The sequence below is a fragment of the Lithobates pipiens genome, unplaced genomic scaffold (assembly GCF_037356315.1).
Source record: "Lithobates pipiens isolate NorthernLeopardFrog02 unplaced genomic scaffold, aLitPip1_a1.2 Scaffold_30, whole genome shotgun sequence".
NCBI lineage: Eukaryota > Metazoa > Chordata > Amphibia > Anura > Ranidae > Lithobates > Lithobates pipiens.
In genome coordinates, this window is record NW_027507791.1 from 89,882,814 (window position 1) to 89,895,906 (window position 13,093).

The 13,093-nt window shown below is 44.9% G+C and overlaps 1 protein-coding gene across 8 annotated transcripts in view; it reads left to right on the forward strand.

Moving 5' to 3' along the window:
- DPF3 (double PHD fingers 3) overlaps positions 1-13,093 on the forward strand; it is a 717,329-nt gene that overhangs the window by 354,143 nt on the left and 350,093 nt on the right. For all 8 annotated transcript variants that reach the window (XR_013264877.1, XM_077464591.1, XM_077464592.1 and 5 more), the window contains exon 5: positions 3,981-4,105. Coding sequence is in view for 7 of the 8 variants with exons in the window: in XM_077464591.1 (XP_077320717.1) it covers positions 3,981-4,105 (125 nt within the window). In the remaining variant the exon portion in view is untranslated. The remainder of the gene's footprint in view (positions 1-3,980; positions 4,106-13,093) is intronic.

Here is a 13,093-nt window from a genome sequence, read left to right on the forward strand (position 1 = left end):
TATCAAAATATACTAAACGGACACCTATGTCACGTATAGATATGGCATTCTCTACTGTTGAAGTACTCCCTATTGTGCAGGCGGCTTCCTACCTTCCCAGAGGGGTGTCTGACCATGTCCCCCTTTCTGTGGACCTTCCCCTTCTGCCAAACTCAAGCACTTTTGTCTGGCGGCTGAACTCCCATTGGTTGGAGGATGAGATAGTACAGAATGACTGCAGGAAGAACATTGTGGATTATTGGTGTACGAATCAGTCACTGTTGAGGCCTCCACTGCCTGAAAGGCTTCTAAGGCTGTGTTAAGAGGCACCTTTATGTCCATTACTGGCATTCTGTGCAAGAACACCCAGCAGTGTACTGAATATCTAGAAAATAAGATGGTAGCTGCAGAGGCAGCATATGCTGTGAATCCTGATCTGGCTACCCAGACCTCATGGCTACATAGTCATAGAGAATATGAGCTCCACCTTTTGGACCGCACTAAAAAAAGTATGCTCTATGTCACTCCGAAGTTGTTCGCTTACGGCAACAGGGCAGGTCGATTACTTGCATCTAACTAGGCCAGACCGTACTCCTATCTCTATCCCTAGGACTCTAACTTCTATCATGACTTATACACTACTAGGGCCCACTACTCTGATGTCTAGCTGGATGACTACTTGACCCAGATGGTGCTTTCCCGACTTTCTGACCAAGACTGGACTGAACTGGACGAACCTTTCTCTGTGGACGAGCTCTCCCTGGCAATTTCGCAACTGACTAATAAGACGCCGGGCTTGGATGACTTTCCAGCCGAATGGTATACACAATTTCGACACCTCTTGAGTCCCATTTTGCTCAATACATATAACGAGACCCTGAAAGATGGGGTGCTCCCTCCTATGAGAGAGGCTTTAATTATTTTGATACTCAAACCACGGAAAGATCACTTGCAAAGCCTTCGATAGTGTAGAGTGGCCTTATCTATTTCAGGTATTGCAACTGTATGGGTTTGGCCCTCGACTCATTGCATGGATACGGCTACTCCACACATCACTACTTGTCCAGCTGTGAATTTACTCTCAGGTCACTGAGCCCTTTCCGATTACAAGGGGCACCAGGCAGGGGTGTCCCTTATCACTCCTCCTATTTGCTTTGGCTATGGAGTCCCTTGCTATAAGGTTCCGTAGTTATCAGGGCTGGGCTCAGCCCTTCCTTCTCTGAGTTGGCCTCTCAGCTGTTGACTAATGGCCGGCTCCCATCTCTCCACAGTTACTCAGCTGTTGATGATATCCTGCTCATCACTCCTGCCTACTTAAGCCATCCAGTCCTGAGGAGCTCTGACTTCGCCTTGATCAACATCACAGAAACTCTCTCCTGTGATCCCGTTTAAGACTTGCTTTGCTGACATCCCTTCTGGCTCCAGATCCTGCTTGCTGTTCCACTACATTGATCCCTGACTTCTGACATAGCTGACTATCCATTCCGATTACCGAACTTTGGCTATGTTTTGACTACGTTTGTTCTTTTTACTTTTATTATTAAACAAGTGTGATTTAACGGTATTTCTGCCTCAGTCTGATTCATAGTTTCTGACAGGTAGCTCTCTGATTATTAAGGGTCTTCCTATAAATGAAATTGAAGAGCGTATATCCCTCTATGCTGACAATGCTCTAGTCTAGCGTATTCTCATATATCTTTTGATAACCTTTTGTATGAAGTTAACACGTTTGGTGACTATTCTGGATTCCGGGTGAACTGGGATAAATCTATCCTATTTCCACTACACCAAACTGTACTCTCGCTGAATAACTCGAACTCTAAACTGAGTTGTGCTATAATTTCTGCGCCTCCCCTCACATATGGCAGGTCTGGCATTCCTTAACATCTACCTTTACTACCCAGCATCCCAGCTGGTTAACATCCATGATTGGCTCCCTAACTCTGATAATGCCTGCGCCACTACTTAAGGAGCCATAGTTTCCTCATTTGAGACACTCCACAACATTGTCTATAGGGGATGCACACCACCTGGACCGGGCATGTCGATAATCCAAACCCCCCCTCTCCCTATTCCGAACGGTAGTTGCGAAAATATCCACGATTCATAGCAGACCTCCCCCAACAATGCCTTATGGTTTAACCCTAACCTTAAGTAGTTATTATCTATACCTTATCCCATCAGATGGACATCAAAGGGAGTGAAATACCAGTGTCATCTATATACCCCCCAGGGTTTTAAATCCTTTTCTCAACTGCAAGCAGGCTTTGACATCGACCTTACTTTTTGTTTTTGTTTTTTACTATTACCAACTCAGACATACTAAACATGCTCAGTTTGGTTCACTGTTCAGTCCTATTAAGACACCTGACCTGGAAGAACTTCAGAGAGACTCGGTCCAGACAAAACTTATATCCTCCTATTACTTCACTCATGACAGGTACTAACCCTAGGTTTCGGAATGCTCAAGAGAGGTTGGCCTCCTTTGACATCCCTATCACAGAAGAGGATTGGCCTGAGTTCTGTGATACGTTCAAAACCTCTTATCACCTCGAGGGACAGGGTGATTAAACTAAACATTTTACATCATTCACACCTGCTAGATGGCATAAAATGGGACTATCCAACTCTGCTGGCTGCTTCTGTGTTTGCAGACAAACTGCTTTTGGACTTGTCCACTGGTACACGACTTCTGGGTTGACAAAGTCTCCTTTTGTATCTTCTGCACTGGGTTTAACAAATATAGTGATCCCTAAAAACTGTCTGCTGGGCATACTTGGTAACCTCATTGTCCAGCCTCAGCCTAAGAGACTACTTCACATTCTTTATTTCTATGCGAGGAAGTCCCTCCTGCTGACGTGGTAAGGATCAGAGACCCCAACGCGGAATGTGAGGTAAAACTTGTCAATGATTCTCTGCCTCTATATAAACTTACCTTTGACATCCGTAAGAGGACTAAAGTGTTCCACAAAATATGGGGCAGATGGCTGGCTAGCCCACTCACCCTCTCTCTTGTACTACCATGAAAGGGGTTCACCTTGTGAATGTTGTATTAAACAGGAACTTCTGATATGCCCAGGCTGTTTAAAAACCATATTGCTTACTACTCTGTTGATGTTTATATCCACTGGTAGATGTAATCTGTTTTTTTTTTTTGCACACTGCCTGGATTTTCATGATTTGCTGGATTAGGAGCATTCTGTTTTCGTTGCTGTAGTTTTTGTTTGTTTGTGCCTTTTGTTTTATGTCTGCATGTTGCAAAGCTGCAATAAAGATATCTTTAAAAAAAAAAAGAAAGTTGTTAAAACTGTTTATATTACTTCAAGATATGTGCATCAGTACCCTAATTGGCCCTTAGGATGAGCAGTGGATTTATGGTTTGTAAAATACTTAAAATGCCACCACCAGAGCACATCTTTGGATGGGGGTTGCTGCCTAAAAATGTCTGTATACCTTTTAAACATTTGATAAATATTTAAGGTAAGCTTACATTTTCCATTCCTTTACATCAAATTGGCTAAGCAATTTTCTACATCCTGTATTATATATTTGGTTAGACTTTAAAGCTGACCTTCACCTAAAATTTGAAGTTCAGCATTCCCTCTTCCCGGTCTACCACTTTTTGCACTGGTACCAATTTCTGACAGGTACTGGCTCCCTCTTCTAGTCTAGGCGAGAAGTTATGCACACCCCCTGTGTGTCTAATGGGACATGTCACAAGTCCAAGGAGGCTCTGGGTCCAGTCAACATGAGCTGTGGGTTGCTGGTGTGAAGCAGCAGAAAGTCGCAGCCAGCCTCCTAAAAGCATGATGGCAGCAACTGTTTGAATGAGACTAATCATTACTAATTGTACCAAGACCTGAATAAATAAGAAATTTCACAGGTCAGCTGACTGTATACTATTAGGAAAAGCCATATATGAATATGTTAAAATAGAATTAATCCCCCCTTTAGGCTGTATCCGAAGGTAATATTTAACCACTTTTTTTCCTCCTCACCAGATGTGGATTATCCATTACGGAAAGACAATATTATGTCCGAGGGGACCACTCTAGAGGCTCTTCTACGTGGTGATGGACTAGAAAAGAAAGAAATCCGAGATGAGGATAGTCTACAAGAAATTCAGGTATTTTTTTTAATACAGAAAGGAATGTAAGATTATGTTTTATCTTAATTTCATATTATATTTTGTAGCAAAAAAAAAAGTGGTGGTTATTTGGCAAAATGCAGCCCATACATTCTTCACCAAACTTGAAATATGAGGGCCACAGTATATTTTCATGCATTGAGGTACATTGCGTCAAGTTACACAGCCCATTCAAGTGGAAGTAAAAGTTAACTTCACCAAGCCCCTTTGGTGGTCAGTGTCAGAAAAAGTTAACTCCCATATGGATGGTAATTAACTAACCAGACCCCCGTGCCACGCTCCGGGAGTTGTAACGTTGGTGGAGATAACTCTGTGTCACAGTACAGTGTTTTTTTGACTGCTGGTTCTGAAATGCAGTGAGTATTTCAGCATCTGGCACTCCGCTGCCCAATTGCTGGTGGGCCAGCATACTGTGTATTGGGCACCGGGTCTCTAGGGACTGTAGGAGTCAAAAGCAAAACCAAAAGGACCCTTATATCTATGAAAAAGAAAATGTATGGATTCAAAAACACATCCGGAAAACAAGTTTTGTGAAACAACCAGATTTCTGTCACAGTGAGCCCACAGACGAGCAGGTGACACAGGATCCCCCAGGGCGTGGATTCTAAGGGCCAGTCGGTATTCTGACAGGGACCCCCTCATGGGGGTTTGGGCTTAGCTGCGTGCTGACCCCAGGTCACAACCCCTGGGTTCACCCTGCTCGCTAGGGAAGTACCAGAAGACACTGTAAGCCCTTGTACACACGGTCGGAGATTCCGACAATCAAATCCGTCGGATTTTGTCCGTCGGATTTTGTCCGACGAATCTTGTCCGAAACTGTTGCATACACACGGTCGGACAAAGTTGGCAGAAAATCCGATCTTTTAGAACGTGATGACGTAATTTCGTTACGATGGGACTACGTTCAGGCTAGTAGCCAATAGCTATGATGTAGGAATTTGATCTGAGCATGCATGGCACTTTGTCCGATCGGAATTCTCTACACATGATCGGAGTATGTCCGATCGGAGCATTTTGTTGGAAAATATTGCCGGCAAGTTGGAAAGTTTAGTCCGACGGATATTCCGATGGAAACAGTCCGATGCAGACCACACAGTTGGATGAAGCAAAGGAGAGCCGGATAATGAGCCAAGGTCAGGGCGGGCTGCAGACAACGTAATCACAACAAGCCGGGTCGCTACACAAGAGATCAGTTCACGAGAGGTCAGGTAAAACAGGTTACATGAAGGGAGCTCAGAAGCAAATGTTGCTCAAGCAATCAGTAGCTGGTTTGAAAGGGATTTAAATAGAGAAGCACATGCGGGGCTGGGCAGGAAGGAATCATATATTAGGCAACAGGTGAGGGCCGGCGACACCCATAGCTGCAGCATGCACAGAGCTGAACACCAGCTAGTGAAACAGGTGCCAGCCGACTTACAGTAGTAAAGGTGAGACACAGATCAGCTCTGCAGCTGATCTGTGACAGTACCCCCCATCTTACGAGGTCCCCCTACACGTCTGGGGGCTGGCTTGGAGGGAAATTTCGGATGGAATCTGGTCAAAAATGGGGCTGAGACATCGGTGGGAGGAACCCAAGACCTCTCCTCCAGACCATAGCCCTTCCAATCCATGAGATAGAGTAGCCTCCCCAAGGAGTACTTGGAGTTCAATATTTCTTTAATCTCATACTGATCCGAGGTATCAGCCACAGGAGCGGGGTGAGAAGAAGGGCAAGAGAAGCGATTGAGGAACACTGGCCTGAGCAGGGAGGCATGGAAGGCGCTGGGTATCCTGAGATGAGAGGGCAGACGGAGCTTGAAAGCAACTGGATTGATCTGATGAAGAATAGGAAATGGACCAATGAAGCGAGAGGCAAATTTCATTGAGGGCACCCAGGGTTGGATGTGCTTGGTAGAGAGCCAAACTCTATCGCCAGGCAGGAAAAGATGATCTGCTGCGGTTTTATGCCTGGAAGCAGCTATATGAGGATTCCCAGAGACTTCTTTCCAGATTGAGTTGAAGGACCTTTGGGTCTCAGCTGCTGCTGGTACAAGAGGAGAAATGGGAACAGGAAAGGGAACAGATGGATGCTGCCCGTAAACAGTTTAGAAAGGAGATTTTACAAAACTGGCATTGGAGTGATCGTTTAAGGCAAACTCTGCCCAGGGCAAAAGATCCACCCAGTCATCTTGGTGGGCTGAGATGAAGGCATGGAGAAAACGTACTACATTTTGATTGACCTGTTCCGTTTGCCCATTGGACTGGGGATGAAAGGCAGATGAAAAATTAAATTTAATCCCAAAAGGAGCTGGCCAAGGCTCTCCAAAACCGAGCAGTAAATTGAACTCCGCTGTCAGAGACGATATGTGAAGGCATCCCATGAAATCGAAAGATCTCCTTAATGAAAGTTGTGGCAAGACTGGGAGCAGAAGGTAGGCCTGAGAGAGGAATCATGTGACACGTTTTGGAGAACCGATCCACCACTACCCAGATGATTGTAGAACCTGTTGAGGGAGGCAGATCTGAGATAAAATCCATGGAAATACAACACCAAGGTATATCGGTCACTGGTAAGGGCAAAAGCAACCCAGCAGGGGCAGACATGGAAGATTTGGATAGTACACAAATCGTACAAGCTTGAACTTATTACTCGACATCCTTGCGAAGAGAAGGCCACCAATAACGACGCTGAAGAAGATCACAAGTACGAGGTATGCCAGGATGTCCAGAGAACTTGGAGTCATGTGTCCAAGCAAGGAGTTTGGGATGAAGTGCGGGAGCTACAAAAGTTTTACCTGGAGGAGGAGGTGGCGTAGACTGGAGCGGAGTAGTGGCTAGAATTTCGATGCGGGGGGATGATGGGACCAGGATCTAGGTGATTCTCAAATCATTGACATCAAACGACCTGGACAAGGCATCAGCTCAAAGGTTTTTGGCACCTGGACGAAAAGTAATGTTAAAATTGAAGCAGGTGAAAAAGAGGGCCCAGCGAGCTTGACGTGGGTTCAAGCGTTTTGCAGATTGTAAATACTGCAGATTTTTATGATCAGTATAGATGGTAATACATTGGGGAGAACCCTCTAGAAGATGTCGCCATTCTTGAAGAGCTAGTTTAACCACTTAAGGACCGCTGCATGTAATTATACGTAGGCAGAATGGCACGGACGGGCACAATCACGTACCCGTACGTGCCTGCCTTCCAGCGGGTGGGGGGGTCCGATTGGACCCCCTCCCGCTAGCTGTGGCGGTCTGTTTCGCTTAAGGAGCGATCCGGGATGAGGGGATGGCCGTTGGTTTCTGGCTATCCCCTCTCTATCGCTCCTGGCGAATGAGAAGCTTCCCCTGCCTGTGTAGTGTAAACACAGGCAGGCGGAAGTGATGTCACTCTCCTCGGGGCGATCTTTTTTTTTTTTTCAAATTAATTTTTATTGAGTTTCACAATGGACAATAGGATAAAGTACAATTCCATTGGTTGCAATCGTAATACATCATAACAGAAATTGCTAATAATAACAATAACATCGGTACATATATGTATGATCATTAGAAAACAGGCAGCAGAGGCATGTAATCCAGGAGTGTGCCATGTAACAAGCTTAGTAGGGGTTATTGGGGCAGGATATAGGGTAGGAAGGGGGGGGGGGGAAAGAGGGAGATGGAGGGAGGGAATGGGAGGGGGTAGGGATCTTGAGAACAAGGTTATATGGTAGGTAAACCATTAATTACAGGAACAACAACAAAAAAGAAATCATCAGGAGGAAAATCAATCTATCTTAGTTTTGTACCCTCTGTGCCATGGAAGCCATTTGGCCTGGGTTTTAGTATGTGAGGCGAGGCCTCTTGATCCTAAGAGTTCATAGATGTTTTTTTTTATATATTCTTTATTTATCTTTTTAATACAGTATTCAAACATGTTTTTACAATTCTTGCGGATGAGAATATTTTATAATATATTTCACAGACCGTAAACTACTTCCGCCTCTCCTTTTAATAAATACATTTAAAAACCCCAAACCCCCCTCCTCCCCCTTGAGCAAAAAAAAAAAAAACGGAAGAGAAGTGCCCCCCCATCTCCTCCTATATCCTTCGTCCTCCTCCTTGTCACCTTCTCCTACTAATCAGACATGGCAGTTCCCACTCTCTAAGAATGTCAGCCATTTTTGCCACTTTCCTTGGATTTCATTTTCTATCTCCTGGGTTTTATTGATCGAATCTTCGATCCGCCGAATCTGCTCCACCCTCTTCACCCACTCCAGAATTGTCGGCTCCTGCGGGTCTCCCCAATGATTTGGTATTAAGGCTTTGGCTGCATTCAAAAGATAAGGGACAAGTGTAGCTTTGTACTGCCTTACTCCCATGTCTGTGTCGTGGAACAGACAAGCCCATGGACATGTCCTAATCCTCCTTCCGGTTATCAGAAAAATATTTTGAATTATCTTATCCCAGAAAGGTCTTATTTTCGGGCAATCCCACCATATATGTTTGAACGATCCTTGTTCCTTACATTCCCTCCAGCACATTGCTTCCTCTTCGGTTCCTAGCTTCTGCATTCTAGTGGGTGTCATATACCATCTTGCTATTAATTTATATGCCATTTCATGGGTTCGTGCGTCTTTCGCTAGTGCGTATGTCATTTTCAATATTTTCCTTCTGTGTTCATCATTTCTAAGTGTCCCTAATTCCCCTTCCCATTTCCTTACATATTCCGGTAGCTCCCCCTCACCCTCACCTCGTAATATTTTATATAATTTGGAAACCCTTTTCACTATACAGTGTGCATCTTTAAATAATTTTTCTAATGGCCTTAACTCCTTCATTCCTCGTAGAGGCTGTGTGAGCCCTTGTGCAAAATGTACTATTTGGGTATATCTCCATCTGTCTAATGTTCTATGTCCCCATTCTTGTGTGATTCCCCTAAACATTACAATCCTATTCCCTTTAATCACCTCTCCTAATGTGATTTCTACTTTCTGTGCCCATCTACTATAATACAGCTGCTCTTCCAATCCTGGTAAAAAGTATTTTGTGTCAAGTAGTGACATAAGTGGAGAATTATATGTCCAGTTGTGTAACTTATTTATTTTATCCCATATTCTAAGTGTGTGTCTTGTGATTATACTAGTGCCTGTTCTTAAATTCCGCGCCTGAGCCGGTATCCAAATCATTTTAGCTAAATCCGTCCCACTTAATCTTGTTTCAAGCTCTGCCCAGCTCTTCTCCTTTAGATTATGGGTCCAATCTGCTATCCTAGATAGCATTGTGGCCTCATAATATTTGTTGAAGTCTGGGAGACCCACTCCTCCTTCTTCCTTTTCCCTCGCAAGGACCTTGTATGCAATACGTGCTTTTTTTGGGTGCCATATATATGTGAGGACTAAAGATTTTAATTTTCTAAAAAAAACTTCCCGGGAGGGGGATGGGGATAATTTGAAATGTATATAGTACTGTAGGTAATATGAACATTTTTATTACATTCACTCTTCCTATCCAGGATATTCCTTTGTGTTTCATGTTTTTCAATTGGGCTTTAATTTTATTGAGCAGGGGGATATAATTAGCTTCAAATAAATTCACTCTTTTTGCTGTTAATTTTATCCCCAGATAGCTCAGTTCCCCTCCACTCCATCTAAAAGGTAAACTAGCAGCCAAGTCTCTTTGCTCCACTTCCAATATGTTTAGATTTAATATTTCTGTTTTGGATAAATTAACTTTGAAATTTGATAGTCGACCGTACTGTTCCATTTCCTTCACTGCCGCCGGGATCGATATTCTGGGGTATGTGATATATAATAGCAGATCGTCTGCAAATGCAGAGACCTTATACTCTCTTCCTCCCACCTCAATTCCCCGTAAATCCCGATTTCCCCGGATCGCTGCCAGTAACGGCTCCAAGGCAATCACGAAGAGAATCGGGGATAGAGGGCATCCCTGTCTCGTCCCGTTGAACAATTCAAGGGGGCGGGACAGGGAGCCATTCACCTTAATCTTTGCTGTCGGTTTATTGTAAAGCGCTTTAACCCACTTCATCATTCTATCGCCCAAGCCCATGTGTTCTAAGGTCTCATTTATGAACTCCCAATCTGTTCTGTCAAAGGCTTTCTCAGCATCTACCGACAATAACAGAGTGGGAGTCTCTCTTCTAGATGTTTCTTGTATCAACATAATTGATTTCAAAGAGTTGTCTCTCCCTTCTCGTCCCCGAACGAATCCCACCTGATCGGTGCGAATCCTCTCGGGGAGGAGGGTTTTCAGTCGCTCGGCCAAACTTTTCGCATAGATTTTCACGTCCGTATTCAACAATGATATCGGCCTATAGCCTTCCAATGCTGCGGGGTCTTTACCTTCCTTTAAAATCAATGTGATATGGGCGAGCAGGGCCTCTTCACGAAAGGCCCCCCCCCGTCCCCTACCTCATTGAAATATTCACATAGTTTAGGTGCCAAAAAATTTTGAAATTTCTTGTAGTATAAAATAGAGTAACCGTCGGGGCCCGGGCTTCCCCCTAAAGCTGTGTCTTTGATTGCCTTTTCCACTTCCATACCTGAAATCGGGGCCTCTAATTCCTGCCTCTCGTCCCATGTGATTTTTGGAAGGTCGAGCTTTTCTAGATATTCCCTGATTGCTTCTTTCCTCTTCCCCCCTTCCTCCCTTCTTATACCTATATTGTATAAGGCGCTGAAATATAAGTGGAAGTTCTCTGCAATCTCCGGTGTAGCGAATTTCATCTCACCCTTTTTGTCTCTGATCTTCGGTATATAGGTCCTATTTTTCTGTTCTTTTATTCTTCTTGCTAACCACTTACTTGACCTATTCCCCCATAGGTGTCTCTCTCTATTTATTTTATGGAAAGCCGTTCTCCTCTCTTGCTCTAATACTTCTTCTAGCTCTCTTTTTTTCTTCGATAATTCCTGGGTGTCTTGAAGCCCTCTAGGTCTAGTCATTTGTTCGAGATCCTCTATTTCTTTGTAAAGCTGGGCCTTCTCCTTTTCCCTAGCTCTCTTCTTCCCTGCGCCAATTCCTATTAACATCCCTCTGATGACTGCCTTATGTGTCTCCCAGATAGTAGCCTTTGAATATTCTACTGTGTCGTTTACTTCATAAAAATCCTTTAATTCCTGCAGAATTTTTATACTGACTTCCTGGTCTTGAATGAGAGAATCGTTCAATTTCCAGGCACTTCCTGTCCCCATATGGCCCTGTATTTCTAGTTGAATTTTCACAGGGGCATGGTCGGAAAGGGTGATTGATTTAATTTCTGATTTTTTTATATTAGCCATTAGTTGTTGTCCTACGAATATATAATCCAATCTTGTGAAGGTTTTATGGACCGAGGAGAAGTGGGTGTAATCCCGTTCTTTCTGATGGTTAACTCTCCAAACATCTTGGAGCTGGGCGTTAATCAGTGCTTTGTTTATTTTTCTATACCGCTGTTCAGCCCCCCGTGTACCCCCTCCCGAGGAGTCCAACTTCGGGTCTAAACACCAGTTTAGGTCGCCTGCTAGAATTACCATACCCTTTCTAAATTCCTCCAGTTTATTTAATACTCTCAGTAGAAATTTCTCTTGGTTTCTATTTGGTGCATATACATTGACAATGGTACATTGCATATTTCCCAGGTTACCCTTTAAAAATAAATATCTCCCCTCTGGGTCCGTCAGTCGTTCCTCTATTTCAAATCTTACTGATTTGTCAAAACCAATGGCTACCCCTCTGGAGTGCGCAGAGGGAGAGTCTCCATAGAACCACATTGGGAATTGGGATGATGACATTTTTATCCCTGAGTTACTAGTAATGTATGTTTCTTGGAGGCAAATGATATTTCCCCCCATAAATTGGAGTTCTTTATTAATTTTGTATCTTTTTTCGTTGGTGTTTAGTCCCCTCACATTATATGTTACTACTTTAATCAAGACCATTAAGAACTATTCTATTGTTTAATGCATGTCGACCCAGAGGGGGCTTTCCCATTCGGGTGACCAAGGAGGGCGCGAAGGATGTACCAAAACCCCCCCTCCCTCCCTCCCCCCCAACTCTGCAACTGCAGACGTTGGCCGAGGACTCCCCCGTTTTGTGGGTATATGAAGCCGACCTTTATCTCTCTGATACTGTCTATATTTCATATTTACCCAGGGGTTCACACCTGGTGGCGCCTACCCAGCAGCGACGACTCCCTCTTCCCGTCTCCCTCTCCCCCTCTCCCTCCCCATCCCCACCTGACCTTCAGCTTTGCTGCCCCCTGTATCTGTTGTCTCTTTCCCCACCATTCATCTCTCTATTTCTCCTTCTCTGCCATCTTAAAGCGGAGGTCCACCCTAAAATGGACCTCCGCTCATCGGAACCCCAGGATAATCCAGGTAACTGCACCCACTTCCGGGCTAGCTCTCTGCGGAAAGGGGCGTACGTCACGCCCCTTTCCGCAAGCGCCAGTCCCCTTCAGCAAGTGCCCCGCTGCCTGCTGGGAAACACACAGCTCCCAGAGGCAGTGGGGACCGTCCGGATTGCGCCGCGCGGCTCGCGCATGCGCAGTAGGGAACCGGGAAATGAAGCCGAAAGGCTCCATTTCCTGATTCCCATACCCAAGATGGCGGCGGCACGAGCGAGCGATCGGCTTCGGGTGCCGACATCGCGGGCGCGCTGGACAGGTAAGTGTCACTATTTAAAAGTCAGCAGCTGCAGTATTTGTAGCTGCTGGCTTTTAAAAAAAAAAAAAAAAAACGCGGAGTCCCGGTGGACTCCCGCTTTAACTTACTTTGAGGGGCATGAGTGTCTATTTCTTCCTGCCAACCTGGTAGGGAAGGGGGGGTGATCCCTAAGCTCTCACAGAACCTTCTTAGGTCCTCCGGGAAGCGCAGAATCGCTGAGCGTTCGTCTCTTCGCCCCCTCAAGCACGCTGGGAAGCCCCATTGATAGGGGATTCTCGCAGCGTTCATAGCTTCCGTTAGAGGTTTCAAGAGCCTCCTTCTCCTCAGTGTTTCCGGGGCTAGGTCT